Raw genomic sequence first — 20604 nt, 5'->3', positions numbered from 1 at the left:
GAAATACGTCAATTTATACAGAATGTTGCGGTGGGGCTGCAGCCGTGGGCTGGACGGACGGACGGACGCAAACAAACATGACGACGACAAGGGCGCGTGTGACGGTGCCCTCAACGGACGGCCGGTTGCTGGAGCGGAGGAGTCGCAGCAGCCCTCGGCGTGGCACAAAAGGGGTTCCCGACCTCCCCCGAAGAGGAGAAGAGCGCCACCGCGTGGGGGCAAATGGACAGTGCAGGAGGCTTTCCTCTCCAGAGCCCGCACACACTAGTCGTGCTTGTAGGATGTTAAGGGAGAACGAGCAGCAGGGGGCGCAGCGGTCAAAGCCGCCACCTCTGCTGCTGCCGCTTTACCTGGAGATCACAGGCTCCGATCCCACCTCCTCCTGCTCCGGCAGCCTGAACTCACGCAGTAAAGATGACCCCAGTAAGGCTGTGGAGAAAGGCGCAACGTTAATATTCCCTTAAGGCCCTAATTGCACTCGTCACAAAAGACAGTAAAGGCACAGAACTGACAGTTGTGGGGACTCAGCGAAGGGCAGAGCTACACGAAAACTTTAATTTAAAAACTAAGCTGTGCTGTGAGTGACAATGAATCATGTGTTACAAACTTTGCGGCACTTGGAATGAATTGCCAGTTAATACTGTAATATGACACGTAACTCGTGGACACTGTAGAGAGTGTAAGTTCGGCACACACGTCACGAAGTACTGTACTGTACTGTGCTTTAGGTACAAACCCCGCCGGTTCGCACAGCGCTGCGGGCGGCGCGGCTCAGTGACGTCACATCAACTACAGCGCTAATCGCTACAGTGCGATACAAAACGAATGATCCGCCGTGGGGGTGAGCGAGTGGTGTCTCTGGAAATACAAACTGCTATTGTGGTAAAAAAAAATTAAAGGAAAAAAAAAAAGAAAGTGGCACGAGCAGCAGTAGGCAAGCGGGTGTTTACGGACGGGCAGCAGCAACAAGGCGGAGCTCAGCGCGGCGCGTGCACGGACGTATCGGTGACTTATCGACCTGATCCGGCATCGACTCTCATCGACCTGATCCGGCATCGACTCATGCGGACTCAGCTCTAAAAGCGGCGACCGAAGCGTCTCGAGACGGAGTGAGAATAAGACAAGGGCGACCGCTTCGCTGGAAAGCTACGAGTAAAACAAATCCTAGTGATTGCAAGGTATAGTAAAGTACTGCTGCACAACGAAACGAGTGCCGCTCCGTGTTGTACTGCTTGATTATATCGGTGAGATTTCGCGAGCTGCAGCGACGAGCCCAGCTGAGCTGCGTAGGTGAGAACCAAAATGGCCGACAGCACGAGCGCAGCGGCTGTGTGTGAGAGCGCCTTCAGATGAAGTACTTTGTCATTGTATGCAATGAATGCAATGCAACAACGATGTTGTGTGGCACCCCTCAGAACCGCAGCAGAAGGAAAGAACACTAAGTGAATATAATATAAATAATAAAATGGGTAAATGAGATTTAGACAAACTGAGTGAGTGAGTGCTGACGACGTAGCTGCTTGGTGGTTGGGGAACAGCTATCATTACTGTATAGAATCAAGTAGCACCAGCTCTGTTGCTCGCATCAACTAGACGCACAGCCCTCCTGCTCTTGAGTCCCTCGTTCTGATTACCCTTGGTAAATAGACCTGGTCGTGCTGAAGAACACCACGGGGGACGAGCTGCTGCGCCTGGACGCGTCGTCTTGCCCCTCCCCCTCGGCCTCGTGAAAACCTACTGTCGCTATATATAAGTCTTACGCAAGATACTCTTCATATATTTTGTTGTCAGACCGTGAGAGAGTAACGTTTACTAGGTCGTTCGTTCGTATCTGCTGCGCTACCAGCAGCACGGAGTCGGCGAGCTAAGTTGCTAATGAGTCATTGCCATTGCCGGTCCCGCGCATGCGCACTCACGGGCCTCGGTCGCCATGGACACCGCGGGGTGAAACGTGCTCGTAGATGCAAATAAACTGCAGTTCGATTTGCGTCTTGAGAATCTCCTGTTTCGTCCCGTGTTAGGGTTGTGCGCCGTCCCCCATATCAGGTTTGACAGAACGGTGGACGTTATTGCATTGTGATTAAATGATCAGACATTAAATGGTTATTTATTTATTTATTCATTCTTTTTTGTTGGATGATTTTATCATCTTGTCCACGTTGGGTGTTCACAGGCACAGCTGCTCCCATCTCATGGGTCTCTGATATTTGGGGCGCTAAAGCCGCGGTAACATTTGGTGGCGATTGAAGGCCAGCACTGCTTTTCACTGCTGTTCTGGGATGTGCAGGTGGGTCCTGCTGTGTGTTCACTCACAGTTATGTAAGACCCATTTTAGCTCAAGGCTTCGAGTAGTTTTCTAGAGCAACAGGAGATGTTTTCTGTGGCCTCCTGTTAAACTGTGCTGCTGTAATGTGCCCACAGTGTCCTCAAAGTGTATCCAACTACAGTAACTATTGTGCATATGTGACTAAATCAGGAAAATAACAAGGGTGGGATAACGGTGGAAATTTGCCAAATACAGCAATGATCAGATAGAAGGGCATGATAAAAATGACGTGCAGAAGATGCAGCATTTACTAAAATTGTGCATTTCGCGCTGTCTGTGGAACTGTGTCGACCTCTTTGTCAATAGTTAGCATCCCATGGGTTAATGTCTGCTTATATGCTGGAAAATAGTCATGCTGTGTGTTTTGCGAAAAGTAGCACATCTCTTCTCACTGTTTAGTAGGTATTGCTGCAAAATGCCCAATTATTTGCTTTCCTAGAACTTAAGAGGACATTACTGTGCAGCTGTGCATTGTGTTAAACCTCAAATACTTTAAAACGATTTCCTTCTCTGTACTGTATGGATGCTCTTTTGTCTGCGCTGCTCTTCTTGAAGTGTGTCCTCTTTACAATTTCACGTGGATCTTCATGTATAAAGTGATTTCCAGTTAAAGTACAAGTGAATGTATAGAAGTTGTCATTGTCAAAGATATGACATCATAAGGTGCTGAATGTCTAAACCACATTTATCTAAAAGGATTCAAAGTTGTGTTTTTGTTTTTTTTTCTTGTTTAAAATGCCTTCGATAAGGAGCTTTCTGCCACACTCAGTGCTGCCCGCTAGTGCCACTTCGCACTGTGATTTTTGAGAAATTGGTCTCAGAAACCACCACATAATTTGACATGGCGGTGAAAGGTAGTGTGAGTTCTTACAAAATATGAACATAAGGTAATATCTACTCTCTGCCATTCCATATGTCTTGTTAACTTACACTGAATGTGGTAGAATCGTGAGGGATATTCAAAGTGTAATCTTTGCTTATTTTTATTTAACACATTGCTTAACATTGAGATCACTTCTGAGACCGTTTGTACCTTTCCTTTACGCATTTCTCGATGCAACAATGATGTGGTTTCACACGTGTTCATTTAAAATGCATACAAGATTGTAGAACAGTTATTGAAAACCAGTCCCTATGAGGAAGCAGCAGGTACCGAAAGGGCCTGGGTTCATAGCCCACCTCCTGCTATATGTCCCTTGAGCAAGGCACTCACCCTGAATTGCTTTAGTAGAAATTGTTCTGCTGTAATAGCTGTAAGTAGCTTAACATTGTAAGTTGCTTTGGAGAAAAATGCCACAAAAATGAATAAATAATGAATTGCGGTGATTTTAGAGGAGGAGGGTTGAGGGGCCTTAGCTGCCAGACTGGGCTAGTTAGTGATCCCAGTGAAACTGACAAAATAAGCAAACTGTCCGGCTAAACTCATCAGTTACAGTACAATAGTGACAGCGTCGCTCATAAAAATCTAATTTCTCTTTAGCTTTAGTGGTGTCCTTATAGTCAATTTTTGTAAAAGACCTTGAGCTACCTGGCTAGAAGGGTCACTAACTGAAAATAGTCCAGATACTTTCCACTAACCTTCATGCATGTCTGTATTTATTTAGTAAAATAATATAAATGCTCCCGTGTAATGACTTCTGTAGTTTTCCAGAAAGCCCAGTTTATTTACCAAGACTCTGTGCAAATAACATTGTTCACATTTCAGAACGTTGACTTGTATTACCATCTTCAAACTTTTACTGTGGGTTTTGGAAGCGCACCTCTGACCTTCTGTTTACAGGATGTACCCATGAGTGTATTTTGATTTTGAGAGCCCTTCAACAGACTGGGATGCTTGAACCTGCAGCCTTAACTTTGGAAGACCATGTCTTTAGCCAGGACCTTACTGTTGTCCCAGGACGGGGGACGTAGGATGCGTGTGCACTTGGACATATCGAATGTAGTCGTTCTTTCATCGTCAATACTGCTGCTCTTATGTTGTTTGGGAAAAGTGGCCCGGCTCTCTTTGCCGAGTCGGATGCAGCGCGTTCCTTCCCTTCTCTAATCGTGGGAAAATGTGAAGAAGTATGCAATCAAGCACAAGTGCCACTGCTGTGGTAATACTCAAGAATTTTTGATGAAATGGAATGGCAGCTATCAGAGTTGTATTTAACCTCACTTGTACTTCTTTGTTCAAGTGTTTGCGTCGGAGATTTTGTGACGCATGCTTGGCAACATCTAACCGCTGCTTTGTTTTGAAGCAGCATCATGGACACGAGCAGGTTATGATTAGTCTAAGAGAACTATTTTTAAACGACAGTTTTATTGGGTTAATTATTTTCATTTTCTGATATAAACAGTTTTGGAATTACTGTTTCAGTGACGTAAAAGTTATTCATGTTAAATTGCCCATCGTGCACCTGGCTGTTGAACTGCAAGTCAGTCAAGAAGTAGGGTTGTAGCTTCCTTGACCTTCAGTTGGTTTAGTCCGTTTCTTAATTTCAAGTCTAATTTTGTTCACTCCAGCGTGCCTGTCCGTAGCCTGCACTTTGAGTGCGTTACTTAAATGACGTGTTTAAATCCAGAAATATTTACCATAGGCACGCATGAACGCTCTAAGATTGTTTTTAGTCACGTTACACTGTCTTGATTATTTATTGATTTAACGCTTGCCGTTTTTCTTCCGATGAAACTAGTTAGTCTTGTGTTTTGGGCCTGGCCTTTGAACCAGCAGAGTGACTGAGTGTTTCCATCTGTTTCTGTGTCAGAATCAAGTGTACTTGCGTGTGGTAAAGGGGCGGGGGGCAGGTGAAGCAACGAGTCAATAATCCTGTCTGTGTTTTTAACTTTCAGCTTTGCGTTCTTGGAAAATTATGTACCTGTTGCGAATTCCTTGAACTTCGGGAGCCCGCTCCTTTTCAGCCCCACCTCTTTGCAGTTGGCCCAAATTAAGACCCAGTTGGCCCTGCAGCAGCTGAGCGCACTCACCACTGGTAATCGCGCCATACCAGCGTTGTCCTTGCTGAACCTGCTCAAGGTCACGATGTCCCACCCCTTGTACAACCCGCGGGGGACCCCCTTCTCCAGCCAGAGGCCCATGGTGTCCAGCCAGTATGGCATGAGCACACAGTCAGCCATGGACATGGGGGGAGCTCGCTTGGGCCCGAGCAGCATGATGCCGCCGATGATGTCTCAGCAGTTGGGGTTCCAGGTGAGCCAGCGTCCCTCGTCCATGTCTCAGGACATGGAGTCTACGATAGACATGCACATCCGTGGAGCTCGGGAAGAGGTGCGTCTACTCAGCCAGATGATGCATCAGCAGAAGATGGTGGACCCCCGAGTGAGGAAAGAGCCCAGAGATGATGCCCTGACCCAGGGCGGCAGCTTCCCTTCGCACAGGGTCTCCGGCAGAATGGAGGAGCAGTCTTCGGGGGACTGGTCCAACTTCCAGACCTCGAGCAAGATCTTCTCTCCCCCAGCGATGGCTCAGCCTTCACCTTCTACGCAGATGTTCCAGGCTTCTGGGTTTGGAACACCTTCGGGAGGGGGCAGAGTAACCATAGAGGGCCAGTCTGCTATAGGGCCAGCCTGCTACACCTCAGAGAGTGCCAGCAGTATATTGGCCAGCTTTGGACTTTCAAATGAGGATCTTGAGCTCCTCAGCCATTACCCAGATGAGCAGCTTACCCCAGACAACCTCCCGTTCATTTTGCGAGACATCCGTGTTCGGAAAGCCAAAAGGAATTTGACCAACATGGATCACGGACCTTCGGCAAGCGGAGCGGAACATGTTGGCGCTGAATCGCGACAGAGCAAAGTCATCGACTATGGACATTCGAGCAAGTTTGGCTATTCCGAGAAGAGTGCAGACAGCTTCCAGCTTGACCAGCTGCCTAAAGAGTCTCAGACGTACGTGGTAGAGTCCTCCATGAACAGCAGCACTTTTCCCATGGTGGATTCCAAACATCCTCAGCCGCCCACTGTCCCGGGTCCAAAGAACCCCACGATGGAACAGAGAAAGCATCCGCCCGACACAAAGACCATCAAGCCCGCACCTGCTCGGGACCCAGCCGTGAAGCCTGTACATCTTCCCAGCAGAACTGCGGTACTACCTCTGACACACAGCGACAGTGCCCGAGACTGCATGATGAAGCCTGCCTTTATGGCACCGAAAACGGCTTGGCCCCACTCGTTCCCCTCCAGCAGCGGCGCGAAGAGATTGCCCACACCCACTATGATGAACGATTACTCGGCCGCATCGCCAAGGATCTTTCCTCATACGTGTTCTCTGTGTAACGTAGAGTGTGTCCAGATGAAGGTGAGTATTTGCATTCCTCAAGTGTCTTGAATGTCGGGTTTTTATTTATTGTTTTTAAGTAAACGTGTTAATTTTTAAAAATTCTTCCAGCGTGGGTTTACTTGTATTTAAAGGTTATTAAATAAAATGGAGGTATTTTATGAATTAAGTCTTTAATATGGCAAGTTGCTGTTCTGTAGCCAGACCGAAGAAGTTTAAGTGAGCAAAATTATGTTTATTGATTTGGAAATATAGGTGGTGCTTTCGGTGTTAAACGTCTTTGATGTTCGGCATCAAACATCCTGAATAAAACTCCTACACTGGATTTATATTATTTGATATCATGGTCGGTGTGAATTTTTTCCCCCCTCCCCTATGTCTAAAAGTGTGATGCGTACCAGTGAATTTGTGTTGTGTGAGCGGCATACATTTGCTGTTTTAGACAAGAAGAAATTGGACGAGACGACGAGCTGAGATCCTCCTGTTCCAGTGATGTGCTTTTTGTGTTGTTCTCTGAGATGTTTGTCACTTTGGAGAGAAGCGTTTGCTAAATGAGTAAATGTAAATAGACGTTTTAACTGATGCTTTGGCTCTGAAGACGATGGAAGAGTTTTTTTATTTTTTTATTTTTATTAAATAAATGTGTCTACAGCATTCGCTAGTTTCCCCTCGATGAACTGCTCAAGAAAGAAGCTGAAGAGAAGATGAAGAAATCTCACTGGGATTCTTTGGTCTCTTTGAGAACTTGAAAACACCGATGTTACGAATTTGAGCTTTTTTAAACACTCAATCTGGCTGCTGAATGAATGCTGATCTCTGGAAGGTGTCCAGTCCTTTAAGCAGCTGACGACTCGCTACCTCTTAGGCCCGGTGGGAAACAAGTTTTGCGTCTGCAAAGCCTCAAAGGAATGTGATGTGCAAAACTGGAAGAGTGCTCCTGAGACCTCAACTCTCGTCAGAAATGAAATTGATTGCGTATGATAAGACGAGAGGTTTTGTCCACCGTAAAAAACTAATGGCATCCACTTTTCAATGAAATACAATTATTTGTTTAGGAGAAGCAGAACAAATTAATACTGTGCAAATGAATGTTAAGGTTTTTGTTTTTGTATTCCTGCTATTTAAGTGATAACATAGTCCCAACCTTTTTACTTTTCATTCTCTCCTTTCTTTTAACTCTGGGACTGCAAGATCTCACTGTAGTCTAGGTTATGTATTCTTTTTTCAGTTGACAGTAAAAGAATATTACGATCTCTGCAGTCTGTTTTTGCTGAGACTGAATGCATAAATACATATTTTCATTGTACTTAATAGCTTAGAATAGCTTTTATGGTGATAATTTTAAAATCAAAAAGCTTTTTCCTGGCCAAAAAAAAAAATTTAATTAGAGATTATCTGTTGTGGAAGAATAGGAGTGTGAATTCCTGAAGCATACTGTTTCTGTGAGTGTCTATGGAGCTCAGCTGTTCTTTCTGCATTCTGTTTCTCTTTGCTTCACAGGACTGGATTGAACACCAGAACACAAGCCTTCACATCGAGAGCTGCAGACGGCTTCGGAAGCAGTGAGTTTGCTGCCCTCTAACTGTCAAGATGTAGCCTGGAGTCAGACCATTTGTACTGAATTGTTCCTTTTGTTTTCTTGCAAGGTACCCCGACTGGAATGTGGAAACTGTTGCTGTGTCGAGGTAAGCGCTAAAATGCAGTGGTTCTGATGGTGATGAGGTATGGTTGACCTCAAGAATGAATGTTAAGAACTTCATGTACGCTGTAGAAATGAGAGGAAGACATCCTTGGATCGGCGCATTGGACTGCAACGAACTCGCTCTGCGTCCCGCTCCCAGTCCTGGTCCAGATCCCCAAGCCCATGGCGGTACCGTGGTCGCTCTGGGTCGCGGGGTCGGAGGCACCGCTCTCGCTCCAGAAGCCCTAGGAGGTATCGGCTCTCTCGAAGTCGTAGTCGCTCCAGATCCCTCCGCCGGGGGTCCCGGAGCAGCCCCCTGCTCTCTCATCGAAGGTCTCGCACCCCACGCCGTTCCCGGTCCCGCAGCTACAGTCGTCATTCCCCGGCCCGCAGCTCCCGCAGGTTGAGCCCACGCCGATGCAGTCCTCGGCGACAGATGCGCTCCTCCAGCACTGAGAAGCTCGCAAAGAAGCTCATTGAGTCTTCAGGTTTGTCTCTTGCGGTGAAGCTTATTTTCCAGGCTGTTCTTATTGGAATAATCCTACACCAGCGAGTGTATATTCTTCTGTCTTAATTTATGGCTTAATTGAACTCTGTTTTGTGTCCTTGCAGGCTTGTCTCTGACAGACAGCACCACCCTGGAGGCGATGATGCAGTCTTTGGCTCCGGCACTCATTGCTGAGCTGGCAAAGCGGAAGGGAAGGTCCTCTGCCTCTCCAAAAAGGAGCAGCATGAAACGCTCCTCCACTCCCCCCTCCTCTATGTCCAAGAAGAGTGAGCCTTTGCACGCCTTGGCATCCAAGTCACGGCACTTGGCCGCAGCGAAATCTTCAGCCTCCAAATCCATTTTGTCCACAGCCGCAAAGTCAAGCTCCTTCAACTCCACGGTCAGTTCCAGGTCTTGGGAAGAACAATGTACTAGTGCAGATTTAATTGTAGGAAGATTTAAAAAGGAATGGTGCTAACTGTCGCTTCCAGGTTTCCCACGTTTGTAACCTTTGCATGATTCACTCTCTGCTTACCTGCTATACTTCCAGTTGGACACCAGGTTTTGTAAATGCAAACTGCAAATGGACACCGTCTCCTGATTGGTCTCTTGCAGAATGCCAAAGTGAAGAAGAAGACTGCACCGGGTACAGCCTGTTTACTCCGCTTTAAGGGAATTCCCTTTACCACCACCCACAAGGACCTTGTGGAAGCTGTGCTGCCCTTTGGAAAAATAAGCCATGCTATTCTTCTGAAGGGCATACGGGAGGTAATGCTAAGAAACCTTTGATTCAAGCAGCTCTTTGACCATGTGAACACAAGCACAAAGACGTTGATGTTGCTGCACTTCAGCATAACCTGTGTCTTACTCCATGACAGTGTTTGTCATTGCAGTTTATCTAAAGAAGCCTGTTGCACTTTTTAACATAATGTTTTCAACCAATACATTTCACACACAGCAGATCATATTACAGAAGTGAGCAGTAACATTTGTTGTTTTTAAGGCTTCTGTTTGCATGGAAAGGGTGGAAGATGCCAAGGCTCTGGCTGAGTGCAAGAACTTGAAGATTCAAGGGAAGTTCATCCAGATATGTATGGAGAAAGTATGTGATAGTCTGTGAGCCCCCGTCTTTGGGTTAAATGTTAATTTAATATTAGTGTTGCATGTCTGATTTTTCCCCCTGCCTTTTTTTTTTTTTTTTTTTTTTTTTTTTTTTTAGGATGTAGGGAAGGATACAACTAAGGAGCCAAGAAAAGAGCTCAAGAAGCTGACTGGCACTAATAAGTAAGTTTTTACTAAATTGCTTTTCTGATGATTTCTTGTCAGGACTGTGTAAAGGAGACAGTGAAATGCTCTGTTTTCTTGACCTTGTTGTTACTCAAGTTCTCATGTTTGTCTGTCTGATGATGTTGCATTTATTTAATATGTTTGACAGGAAGGAGAGCATTGCAGTGAAGTCCAAGGTGAAGAGATCTGTCAAAAGCACTGGTGAGTTGCACTTTGTGTTCTTCAGGTGGGTGCCAATAATGCACCTTAGTTTTCCACTGGGTAAGGAGACTCCAAAAGTGCGTTTTAAGCATGAGCAGAGAAGTGAAATAGTAGGTAAGTGACTAAACTAACACTTTTCAAACAAGTGAGCGTTTCTCCTTCTCTGAGTTTGTGGCTTGTTGAAGTGTGACCTGGAACAGTTTTACCCTTAACAATGATTTTGTTTTTACTCCCACAGAGACGAACACTTTGAAAAAGATGAAGAAGGTATGGTCTTTCTGCAGTTTTTAAAAAAAAAAAAAAAGTTGGCTGGTTGTCTTTTAATCACTTTACTCCCTCTGCAGCCTCCACAGGAAGTAGCAAGGAAATTTGTAGTTGAGGTCACGGGTCTGCCAGAGAGTGGATATAGCGAAGAGGATCTCATCAAATTAGGAACACCCTTTGGAGTTGCCTCGGAGGTCATCATTGCGGTTGCCCAGAGAAAGGTAGAAACGAGATGCAGCTTAAACGTGCTATTGCTGTTCTAGTGTTGTACTGCAGAAGGCAGTGGCCTGTGATAGTGTTAGTCCTTTGGTTCACCAGCCATCTGCAATGCTGACATTTATCTCTGTTGCAGAAGTTGTTTTGGAACAGGCATATTCTAAAAAAACAACAATGCAAATCACAAGGCATTTACAGAATATTCTTGAGAGGTTTAAAATCATTGGCCTTGCATAGTACGGCATGTTATGTGTCGTCATATTTCAATACCTGCATGCAGGCCTTCATGGAGATGCCAGACATGGAGTCGATGGAGAACATGGTGAAGGTTTACAAGGAGCTGCCGGTGAAGATGCAGGAGAAGGAGTTGAGCATTGTGCCAATGACAAAGCCAGTTGACCTCAGTGCTGTGGTGAGGAACGCATTTGCTGTTTAATTTCACAAATTATCCTCTGTATTGTGATGCAGGAGCATTAATGTTAGTTTTTGTTCTTCTTGTTTAACTTTTTTCAGGAGTCCTTGTTTGCAGTACTGATGGGAAGTGAGAAACCTTTGGTAAGTGTTCTTGGATATGACCACACATAGTACCACCCTCTAGCTTTCTGTGGAACCCTGGCCTAGGCAGTTTTAAAGTAATCTTTTGGACGCTGGCTCAAATGAAAATGTGTGCACAGTATTCACTGGAGTTCCTGAAATGAACACTTATGCTGGAATTGTGCAAAAACAGTTTACTTTGCAGTGTATTAGGGATTTGAAGCTTTCGGCGCACTGCTCCGATACTGACCTTCATTGCTGTGCTGCAGGAGACGGCTGGGCTGGCGGACAGGCTGCTCATCGTCAGCAACGTGCCAGTGGGCACCAGCGCTGCTGCTGAGGTGCAGGGTCTGGTGAAGCGCTTTGGCGCCGTAAAGCAGGCACTGGTGCTCAACCACAGGGTGAGGGAGAGTACAGTCTTTGGGGGCCTTCACTTCCTTTTCTCTCTTGTCCTGCTGATGTCTGCGTTCGCATTAAAGGCTTGCTTGGCTTTTCCTGTGTTCATGGATTGGGTACTGAAGCAATTCAGTGTCATCGAGTTGCAAAGCAGTTAACATTTATAAATGGCCTTAATTTTTCCTGAATGTCAAACAACGGATGATATTAGTTTTTCCATAAATTTTTATTGGGGGAAAAATTCCAACTCATTCCATCCCCATTAAAGTTCACCTGCAAATTGCCATAAATTGTACTCAATATAATTTACATTTATTAGTTTAGCTGATGCTTTTCTCCTTGGTGACTCAGAACGTTAAGATACTTACAATTATCTACCCATTTATACAGCTGGGTAATTTTACTGGAGCAATTTAGGGTAAGTACGTTGCTCAAGGGTACTACAGCTGGAGGTCCAAATTTGCAGCTTGAATTACTATACTTCCAGCTGTCCCAGTATCATAAGGAAGAAGTAGTGCAGTAGCTGCAGTTTTTCTTTCTTTTCAGTTTTAAACGTATGCAGTTTGTTCCCAGAAAGCATTGGAACAAAAAATTTTATTCCATCCCTGCAAAGTTTTGGGAATCACATTCAGTTTCAATAACAAATATGGGCCTGCTTTGTCACTGTGAATTTTCCTTAGTTAAGTAGAATGAAAAACAAAAGATTTTCTGTATCATAGTTGCATTTTCTTCTTCCCGACCTGAACGCTGTACTATACAATAAAAACCGGGGATTTCTTAAATGGAAGTTAGTGTGATGGTGTGTAGCCTGAGGCTATATGTCACATTTAAATTAACGAGTAATTTGGAAGTTAACGCACAGTGTGGTCTGTCGCTCTCGCACAGCTGCTTGGCATAGTTTTCAAATGCACACAACAAATGACTGGAGAGGTGAAAGATAAGTGGTATTAATAATCCCCGAGTGGATAACAAAGAAGAGAGTGAATAACGGACTGAGTTCAGGAGCTCCACGCCCTTTGTGTATCGCTAATCAAGTAGGGTTCCTCTGTGCTGAGGACCTGCTGCTGAGCTGCAGCTTTCAGGTTCAGGTTACCAGAGGGTCCTGCAGGTGCACAGAACACTATTTATTTATTCATTCATTCATTCATTCATTCATTCATTTATTTCTGTACATTTTTGGAAGCTTTCTAAAGAACATCAGCTGAACAACCTGTCCCACCCGGTATTTTAGTTTGTCTTGCAACATTTTAATGCTGCACGTTAGTTCGTCTCATTTATCCGAGGCAAAGATGTTTGTTCTTGTCTTTGGAATTAGATCATTTTTGAAATGGAGTCAGCTGCTATTGCCAAGACAGTTCACGCTCGCTTCTTGAAGTTCCCGTGCATCATCCAGAACAACCCCCTCACCTTTTCAATCGTTGCCAAACCTGCAAAGGAGGAGGCAAGTTTTTTTAAAACTTGTGCTGATTTAATTTTGACGGTTGAGCCTGATGTGGATCCATATTGCAACAGATTTATTGTTGCTGTTGTGCGCTGCTTTGTTTTCAGTTTTCCAAAGTACATTTCTTTGTTCTGCAGGTGAAAAAGAAAGAAGCAGTAAATTTGCTTGTGAAGAAGAGGTACTTCTCTCTCCCCCCCCCCCCCCCCCCCTCCATAAGCTATCTGTACTGTATATGATGCATATCTAAAAATGCCTGCCTCATTTTTGAAGCCTTTTCATTCTTTTTGAAGCCCTAAACCGTCCAGCAAACCCAGTGACTTGAAGAAGAGTTCAGCGTTCTACAAAAGTGCTTCAGTGGCCAGCAAAGTTAAGGCAGCTAAACTTCAGGCCACCACTTTTGACAATGAAAAGTCAAAGGTCGATCGAGACGCTTCTCCTGCGGGTAAAGCGTCCGACTGCAAAGCAGGCATCTCCACGGCACCTCGTCTGAGCCCTGTGTGCGCAGTGAGCAGTTCCGGCCTCGGTGCCGCTGAAGCGTCGGCGTTCGCTGAAGACCAGGCCCTGGGCAAAGTGATGGCAAGTGCTGAAATGAAAGACAATATGAAAAGCACCGTTTCCATTCCTCTTGATAGCGAAATGCCCACTGTTGTTGCACAAGGTGAGATCATACTGAAGGCATCCCTACAAGAACATGAAAATCACCAGCAGGTGCTTGTGTCAAAACCTGCCAATGACACAAGTACAAATGAAGTAACGGAGAGGTCAGACTGTGAGCAGCAGGAACAAGGAGAGCAGAGTGAGGAAGTTGCACACAAGGACACGCCTGCTTCTGTTAGCAGCAGCTCAGCAGCTTCCGCTGTGGCTGAACTAGCGGAGGCTCAGAGTTGTGCAGCAGTGGAGGATGAATCCAACCTGGGCCCTGAGGTCAAATGGGACGAAAGTACTGTAGGAGAAAGCAGCGTACACAGTACTGACACTCAGGCTGCGGTGACTGAAGGTGGTTCCAGCGAATACAGTGGTGACATGGTGGAAGAGCTCCCTATTCCGTCCATTACTGATCCCATGGAGGTGGAAACCTCCCCACCGGTTGATGGAGGAGAATCCAAAGCCTGTGAAGACCTCACTACGTCTGAGCCCAAACAGACTGACATGTCATCAACGCCTGAATGCCAGCTTGGCTCTGCCCCCAGCTGCCAGTCTACTGCCAGCACTTTCAGCGTTGCAGATGACACAGCCATCACCGCATGGCCCACCTCCAGCGATACCGCAGAAGTAGAGTCCGTCCAGGCAGACAACCAGCACGACAAGCCACTGGACTTCCCTCCTGTGACACAGGAGATACTACAGGCACTGGAGGTGGCAGTACAGGAGTGCCGCATGCGAGCCTCCATGAAGGGCAAGAGCAGTGGCAGGGTGATGCCCTCGACTGACAGCAGGGCTCCGCCGAACGAGAGGGCCCGCTGCAGAGAGCCATCCCCAGAGAGGCACCAGCACTCCAGGTCTAAAAGCTGCCCCTGGTCAGACGAAGAGGAGCCTCCTGTAGCACGACGTAGTGGGTCATCGGGGTCGTCGGCAGAGTCATGCAAAAGCAAGTGTGACAAGGGCTTGCAGGTGGAATCGATCAAGAACAAGGTGAGGCTGGTGCTCTCTTTTGAATGCAGTAAGAATCCATGTTTGATTTTACTGCAAGCACGGCATAAACTGGGACGTTATTGAGCCAACTTTCTGTATGCGTGAACTGAAGAGCAGCTCATCTATGGAAGCTCCACAGTTGGATTGAGGGGAATTCTGCTGGTCTTGACTTCTGGCTCAACAGCCATTCACTCTATCACACAATGACTCAAAAGTGCCACGTCTTTGTCAGGTCCTGTGCGGTTGAAGGTGGTCGTTCTCATTCTCTTCATCCTTTCCTTGTCACAGAGTTACAGCTTTGCCAGAAACTCAAGAGAATTTAGGAGCAGTTCCAATGGCAAAGATGAGAAAATGGTGTGTAGCTCTTTTCTAAACTATGATGTCACTTTTTGTTCACTCGTGTGCACTTGGACACTGAAAAGTCAGATGTTAGACATGAATAAAGAGATGTTAGAAAATTTACATCTCTTTGCATTTGTTTTAGAAAACCAGAAGCAGTAAGTTTCTCATTAAGTGATTATTATACAAGTTGTGGGTAACCTGACATGTATTCTTTGTTTCGCCTAAGGAGCCTATAGTCCCTCAGGTGGAGGAGCCAGCCTTGGAGGATATGAACGAGGATGCCTTCCCATTTAATCTGGATGAATTTGTGACTGTAGATGAAGTGGGCAATGAGGCCGGCGATGAGGTGGATGCAGTATCCCCTGGTGAGCCAGAAGGACTTTGGAGCCTATCCATGCCTGCCCTGCAAGAGTCTGCCAAGCTCGGGAGAACCCTGGAACCAGAGAAGGAGCAAAGGCAGCAGCAGAAACCTGTTGTTAGTCCGTCTCCGAAAGGCCGAGTACAAAAGAAACCTGTTCCAACTGCAAAGCCACTGAAAAAGTCCACTTCAGGACTTCATAGGTCCAAAGCCAAGCAGATTAAAGTGGTGTCCAGACCAAGAGCCGGTGAACTTGGAACAGTAACTGTGGGACTTGCAGCAGCAGCAGCTGCCCAGCAGACTCCCATGGAAACTTTGGAGGTTGACAAGGGTCCTAAAGACTCGGTCCACAAAGCAAGTGGGATACAGAGTGCTGATGCTGAAGTCAAGGCCTATGACACCCATCAGGGGGCAGTACCTGAAAATGCTGCCCATACGATGGATAGCACAGTAGATACAGAGGTAACAACTGAAAAGACTCCCTCAGTGGTAAATGAACTGCAGAAGATGAGAGAACCAGAAAGACTATCAGCAGGTTGTCTTTCGAGTGGGCCATCTCCTCCTGCAGGGGCAGCCCCCCCTCATCTGACAGTTGTACCTGGCACAGCTGAGCAGGTTTTACCTGAAATGGGAGGTAAGGTGGCTAACGTGACCAAGAAGTGTCAAGTAGACAAGGAGAGTGAAACAGCCCAGGAACCCCAAACTCCAGCAGATGCAGCCCTGGTCACACTAGATGAGGTGAGTGAGGAGGAGGAGGATTTCCCTGAGGAAGAGGAGGAGCTGTTGGGGCTTGGAGGAACAGGAGAAGATCCTGAAGTGCTGGTCACAGTGGATGAGGTTGTTGGAGATGAAGACCACTTCCTCCACACGGTTCGGGATCTCCAGGCTTTGGTCACTTTGGATGAAATAGTAGAGGAGGATGATGTGAAAGAGGAACGTGGCTCTGAGAGCTGTTCTTTTGGCCTGGATGAAGAGTCTGGGGAGGCATTCAACCCTGAGGTTGGTACCACTGCATACACTGGTTTTTGTAGGGAAACGGAGGCCCTTCAGTTTGCGCTGCTGTCCCTTACGTGTTGTCAACATGGGTGGACTTTCGTAGGCCTTGGTGACCCTCGATGAGGCTGATGGTGATGATGACGCGATGGAGGAAGATGAAAGCAAGAAGACGAGCGGAGAAGAAGCCGCAGCCCAGCCTCCAAAAAATACAGGTAAGAATTAGAGCTGTGGGTGTGGAGAGTGTGGGTCAGCTGTTAAAAAGGGGTGAAAGGGTATTGAACAGGTGGATATTGGTGAACCCGTTTGTAATGAGAAAGAACGAGCCCAGGGAAGTCCTTGTTGTCGGTGCTGGTAAGCGTACAGTAATATGTCCATTCTTACCGCGGTGTGGTTCTAATAGATCTCACACTTAAAAACTATTATATTAATGCGACTGACCATTGCTCAGGATTTCACTGCATAACTCAAAAGGAGAGATTAGAGCACCTCTGAAACGCCAACACATTAATATGTATTTGTGAACATTTTCTGTGTATTGTGTAGCATCACAGCCTGACATTAAACAGAAAATATGGCATCTGACTTGTAACTGATTGTCTTGCAGGATTTCTTAAGTTATAAAATTGTTGCTTTCTCATTAGTGAACATATGGTACTCAGACATAATTAGCTGCTGTAATGTAAATGTTTTTCCACGTTTAGCAGTTGGTTCTATTTTGTGTACATAACATTTAAATGAACAAAAAAAATTTTCTTTAAATACAGATTTAAGGATAGTCCCTCGGGAAAACTAAGGGCTGTAGGACATTTGTAAATGGTGCTGAATCTTCTGAACAGCAGTGTGGTGTGTGTGTTTTTTTTTTTTTTTTTTTTTTGCCATGTTTACAGATTGAGCCAAATTTGCTTATTGTAATGGATGGCTATATATATTTTTTTTTGGCTGAGGGTAATTGATTTGATTCTTATTGTTTTTAGATTTTTGTATTGCTGTTTAAAAAAAAAAAAAAAAACTGGCTGTACAGAACATGGTGCCACTCACAATATGAAAAGTTCTGAGCTGTGAAGAATCATGTCTGCAGCCTGTATTTTACTGTATTTGTGCCATAGTACACTTTTAGGTCCAGGGTACATTTCACCATGTTGTGTTGTATTCTACGTTGCTAATGGGGGAAGCATCTCGCCTTTGCAGAGCTTGAAGAGGGGGTCTCGGAGCCCCCAGGGGAGGAGGATAACAGCCATGGCTTTGAGGAGCTGCACAGTATGAACTTTGTTACTGTGGATGAGGTGGGAGAAGAGGAGGAGGAGGAGGAGCAGCAGCAGCAGCAGCCTGTTAAAGAACAGCAAGAATCTTTGCAACAAACCAAGAAAGGTGACGGTGTGTCCCGAAAGAGGGGGAGGCCGCCTGCAGGTGAATATTACAGCTCTATCTTTAAAACAAAAAAGCCCAAAATCTTAATCTTTTTTGCTGTCATGTAGCTGTGTGTTTGAGTTTTACTCAGTTTGACCCCTTTTACATATTTGCATGTGACTGTAACCTGTTGAGGTTGATGATCTGGGTCACTGGAGTGTTTTTTTTTGCCATCTGGGTTTCAAATTTTTGCATATATAAATATTTTCTAGTTTACTTCCTAATGTGTTTCATTGACTAGTGTTTATGCTGTAAATGCACTTTGTGTGTGTGTGTGTGTGTGTGTGTGAGAGAGAGAGCCTTTATTCTGCTGGCATTTGAATGCTGCTGCTCAGTAACAAGATAAATGCTACACATTTTTAACTGATTAGGCAACAATTGGCATTCATTGGGTGGGGTGTTCTGGAGAGACTTCATTCCCAGTTTTTTTGATAAAGAATATTGAACACAGCCAGAAACTTGGAAAACGCACTGTGTACCCATCATCTGCATTATAGAATATAAAAATACAAACAGTTTGTAACCCGAAAGTCACTCTTACCAGTGAGATTTTACCAAAAAAATCAATGAAGGGTTTATGATGATGATTTTCACTTTATTTGCATGTTACATTTGGTTTAAAAAAAAAAAAAAAAAAAACTTATATACAGTATAATTTTAAGTTTAGACTTATTAAAATTGAAAGCAATTTAAAGTGACAAAATGTGTCCACAACCTCCTGTTCAGTCCTGGTTGTTGACTAACTGGTCCCATAAATAACAAATGTAACGCCTTTATTCACTTGGCTGATGTTTTTCTCTAAAGTGACTTTGTGTTAAACCGCCTATGGTGATTGTAGGTAATTTATGCTTACCCAGGAGGTACACCAGGAAAGCGCTGGGGTGCAGTTTAGGGCAGTTTAGGGCAGTTTAAGTATCTGGCTCGGGCACTGGAGCAGAGCAATCGGTGGGATTCAAATCTGTGACCTTCAGGTCCAAAGGGAACAGCTGTAACCACTGCGCTGTTAGCGGTGCCTCAGGAGTTACTGTGTATCTTTGCGATTCTGCTGACCTTCAACTACCCTCAAAAACCTGTTTACGCTGTCTATGCACTAGGTGTGAGGTGACATTGCTGTGCTTCATAGGCATCTTTGCTACAAACACGTTTTTTTTTTTTTTTTTTTTTTCCCCCCCCTCACCCTCAGTGAAGAAATGGGGAAGAAGCAGGAAGGCTGTTGGCGTGAAGAACACGGAGGGAGAGAATCCGGTCCCAGAGCCTTCTGCGCTGCCCTCCTCCCAGGCCACTGTCACCGTTGAGCCTCCGTGCGTTAAGTCTGAGGTGCCCGAGGTGGGCAGCAGCGGCCCCTCGGCTCAAGAGCCGCATCAGAAAGCGACACGAGAGAAGCCGGTGGAAGATGAGCACGCGTCAGAGCTACGAGCTGCACTCAAAGGTGGGAGTGCAGATGTGGGCTGAGTGGAGCAGTCCGCTCTTTCTTCACTAGAGCTGTTCCAAATATTGGATCAGCTTCTGCCTGAGTGCAGCTCTGGATAATAAAATAATCATAGCGTTGGGCTGCTTGTGTAAGTTGTCACTTTGGCTTTTAGTCTGACTTGTGCGCTTTGCAGAAGAGTCAAAGCAACGTAGAGATGTGACAGACAAGGTGGGTCCACCTCCGAAGAAGCTGTGCGCTCAGTCTGTGCTCCCCAAGGACTTCAGCCTGCGCCCGTTCAGCCCGGGACATCCAGTTGGTGAGTGCGAGGATAAGGGCGATTGCTGTAGGTGCGGTATGTGCGGTATCGTGGATGTATAACATGGTACCGCTGACTGATGTATGAACTGACCGGTGCATCTCACTCTTTGTGCCACGGCAGGGCTGGAGTTCGTCATACCCAAGACGGGCTTCTTCTGCAAGCTCTGTTCCCTTTTCTACGGCAGCGAAGAGGCGGCCAAGAAGGTGCACTGCAGCAGCCTCAAGCACTACCAGAACGTGGAGGTGGGCAGAGCTCGTTGCACTTTCTTACTGGTGCATTTCATTGTGCCGGAGCTTGGTGTGTCAAAGAATAGCACTTGTTACATGTTGCCCCCCCCCCCCCCCCCCCCCCTTTTTTTTTTTTTTTTACATTTTAATATGATCATTAAAACCTGACACTAGGATGGGGGGGGAAAAATCACTGTTTTGTTCCTACAGAAATACTTGCAGAAGCTGAAGGCCCAGCAGAGCAGCAGCTCCACTCAGAGTTCAGCAGACTGAATGGATGTCTCCAGTTCTTTTTTTTTTTTTTTTTTTTTTTTTACACTTTAGTTCATGGGTCCAACAGCATTTTGATGTAAATTTTCTTCTTTGAATTAACTTTTAAGTGACAATAAAGGGGCAAAAAATGTATGTAATAAAAAAAAAAAAAGTGTTTTGTGTCGTTTATGGTGCCATATCAGATGTGTTGAGATTGTATTCTGACAAGATGTCATATTCTGCAAGCACAGTCTTGGGTTCTGTAAGAATCCTTGCATGAACCCAGGGGCTGGAATATGAAATATAAATACCATCAGCGAGTGCTGGCGAACGGAGCCCGGCGCAGCCCTGCCCTTGGACACACATTAGTACTGCGATGGCAGTGATTTGAATCTATGTTCAGAATTCAGTTTTACTTCGTTAGTGTCACAAGGGGGGGTGGGAGGTGTCACCTCCATTTAATTTACCAATTTGTCTGTGTTGTTTTTCTGTCTTGAATGTTGTCCTGAGCAACACAGTGAAGCAGTTAGTACAGGCGCTCATTAGCAGGG

General features: G+C 45.7%; 1 protein-coding gene across 1 annotated transcript; it reads left to right on the top strand.

Annotated features, from left to right (window-relative positions):
- The first annotated feature begins 1186 nt into the window (after window positions 1-1186).
- Window positions 1187-20191, top strand: znf638 (zinc finger protein 638). The gene is made up of 27 exons (XM_018730323.2): window positions 1187-2046; window positions 2174-2287; window positions 5159-6623; window positions 8103-8164; window positions 8249-8287; window positions 8374-8771; window positions 8896-9170; window positions 9386-9538; window positions 9774-9872; window positions 9990-10054; window positions 10206-10258; window positions 10497-10525; window positions 10603-10743; window positions 11019-11150; window positions 11252-11293; window positions 11542-11673; window positions 12984-13109; window positions 13247-13287; window positions 13400-14741; window positions 15030-15095; window positions 15310-16440; window positions 16541-16649; window positions 17626-17844; window positions 19028-19273; window positions 19449-19571; window positions 19695-19816; window positions 20012-20191. The coding sequence occupies exons 2-27, from the start codon at window positions 2280-2282 to the stop codon at window positions 20072-20074; spliced, it is 6681 nt and encodes a 2226-aa protein (XP_018585839.1). The 5' UTR covers window positions 1187-2046; window positions 2174-2279; the 3' UTR covers window positions 20075-20191.
- Window positions 20192-20604: the final 413 nt, after the last annotated feature.

This window comes from Scleropages formosus, chromosome 1 (genome assembly GCF_900964775.1).
Source record: "Scleropages formosus chromosome 1, fSclFor1.1, whole genome shotgun sequence".
Lineage (NCBI taxonomy): Eukaryota > Metazoa > Chordata > Actinopteri > Osteoglossiformes > Osteoglossidae > Scleropages > Scleropages formosus.
Note: the sequence above shows the minus strand (reverse complement) of the source record. Positions and strands in the feature narration are given on the sequence as shown.

Coding starts and splice junctions, on each gene's coding strand:
- znf638 (XM_018730323.2), top strand. Junction 10,526..10,602: donor CTTTGAAAAAGATGAAGAAG/GTATGGTCTTTC, acceptor CTCCCTCTGCAG/CCTCCACAGGAAGTAGCAAG. Junction 17,845..19,027: donor GAGGGGGAGGCCGCCTGCAG/GTGAATATTACA, acceptor CCTCACCCTCAG/TGAAGAAATGGGGAAGAAGC.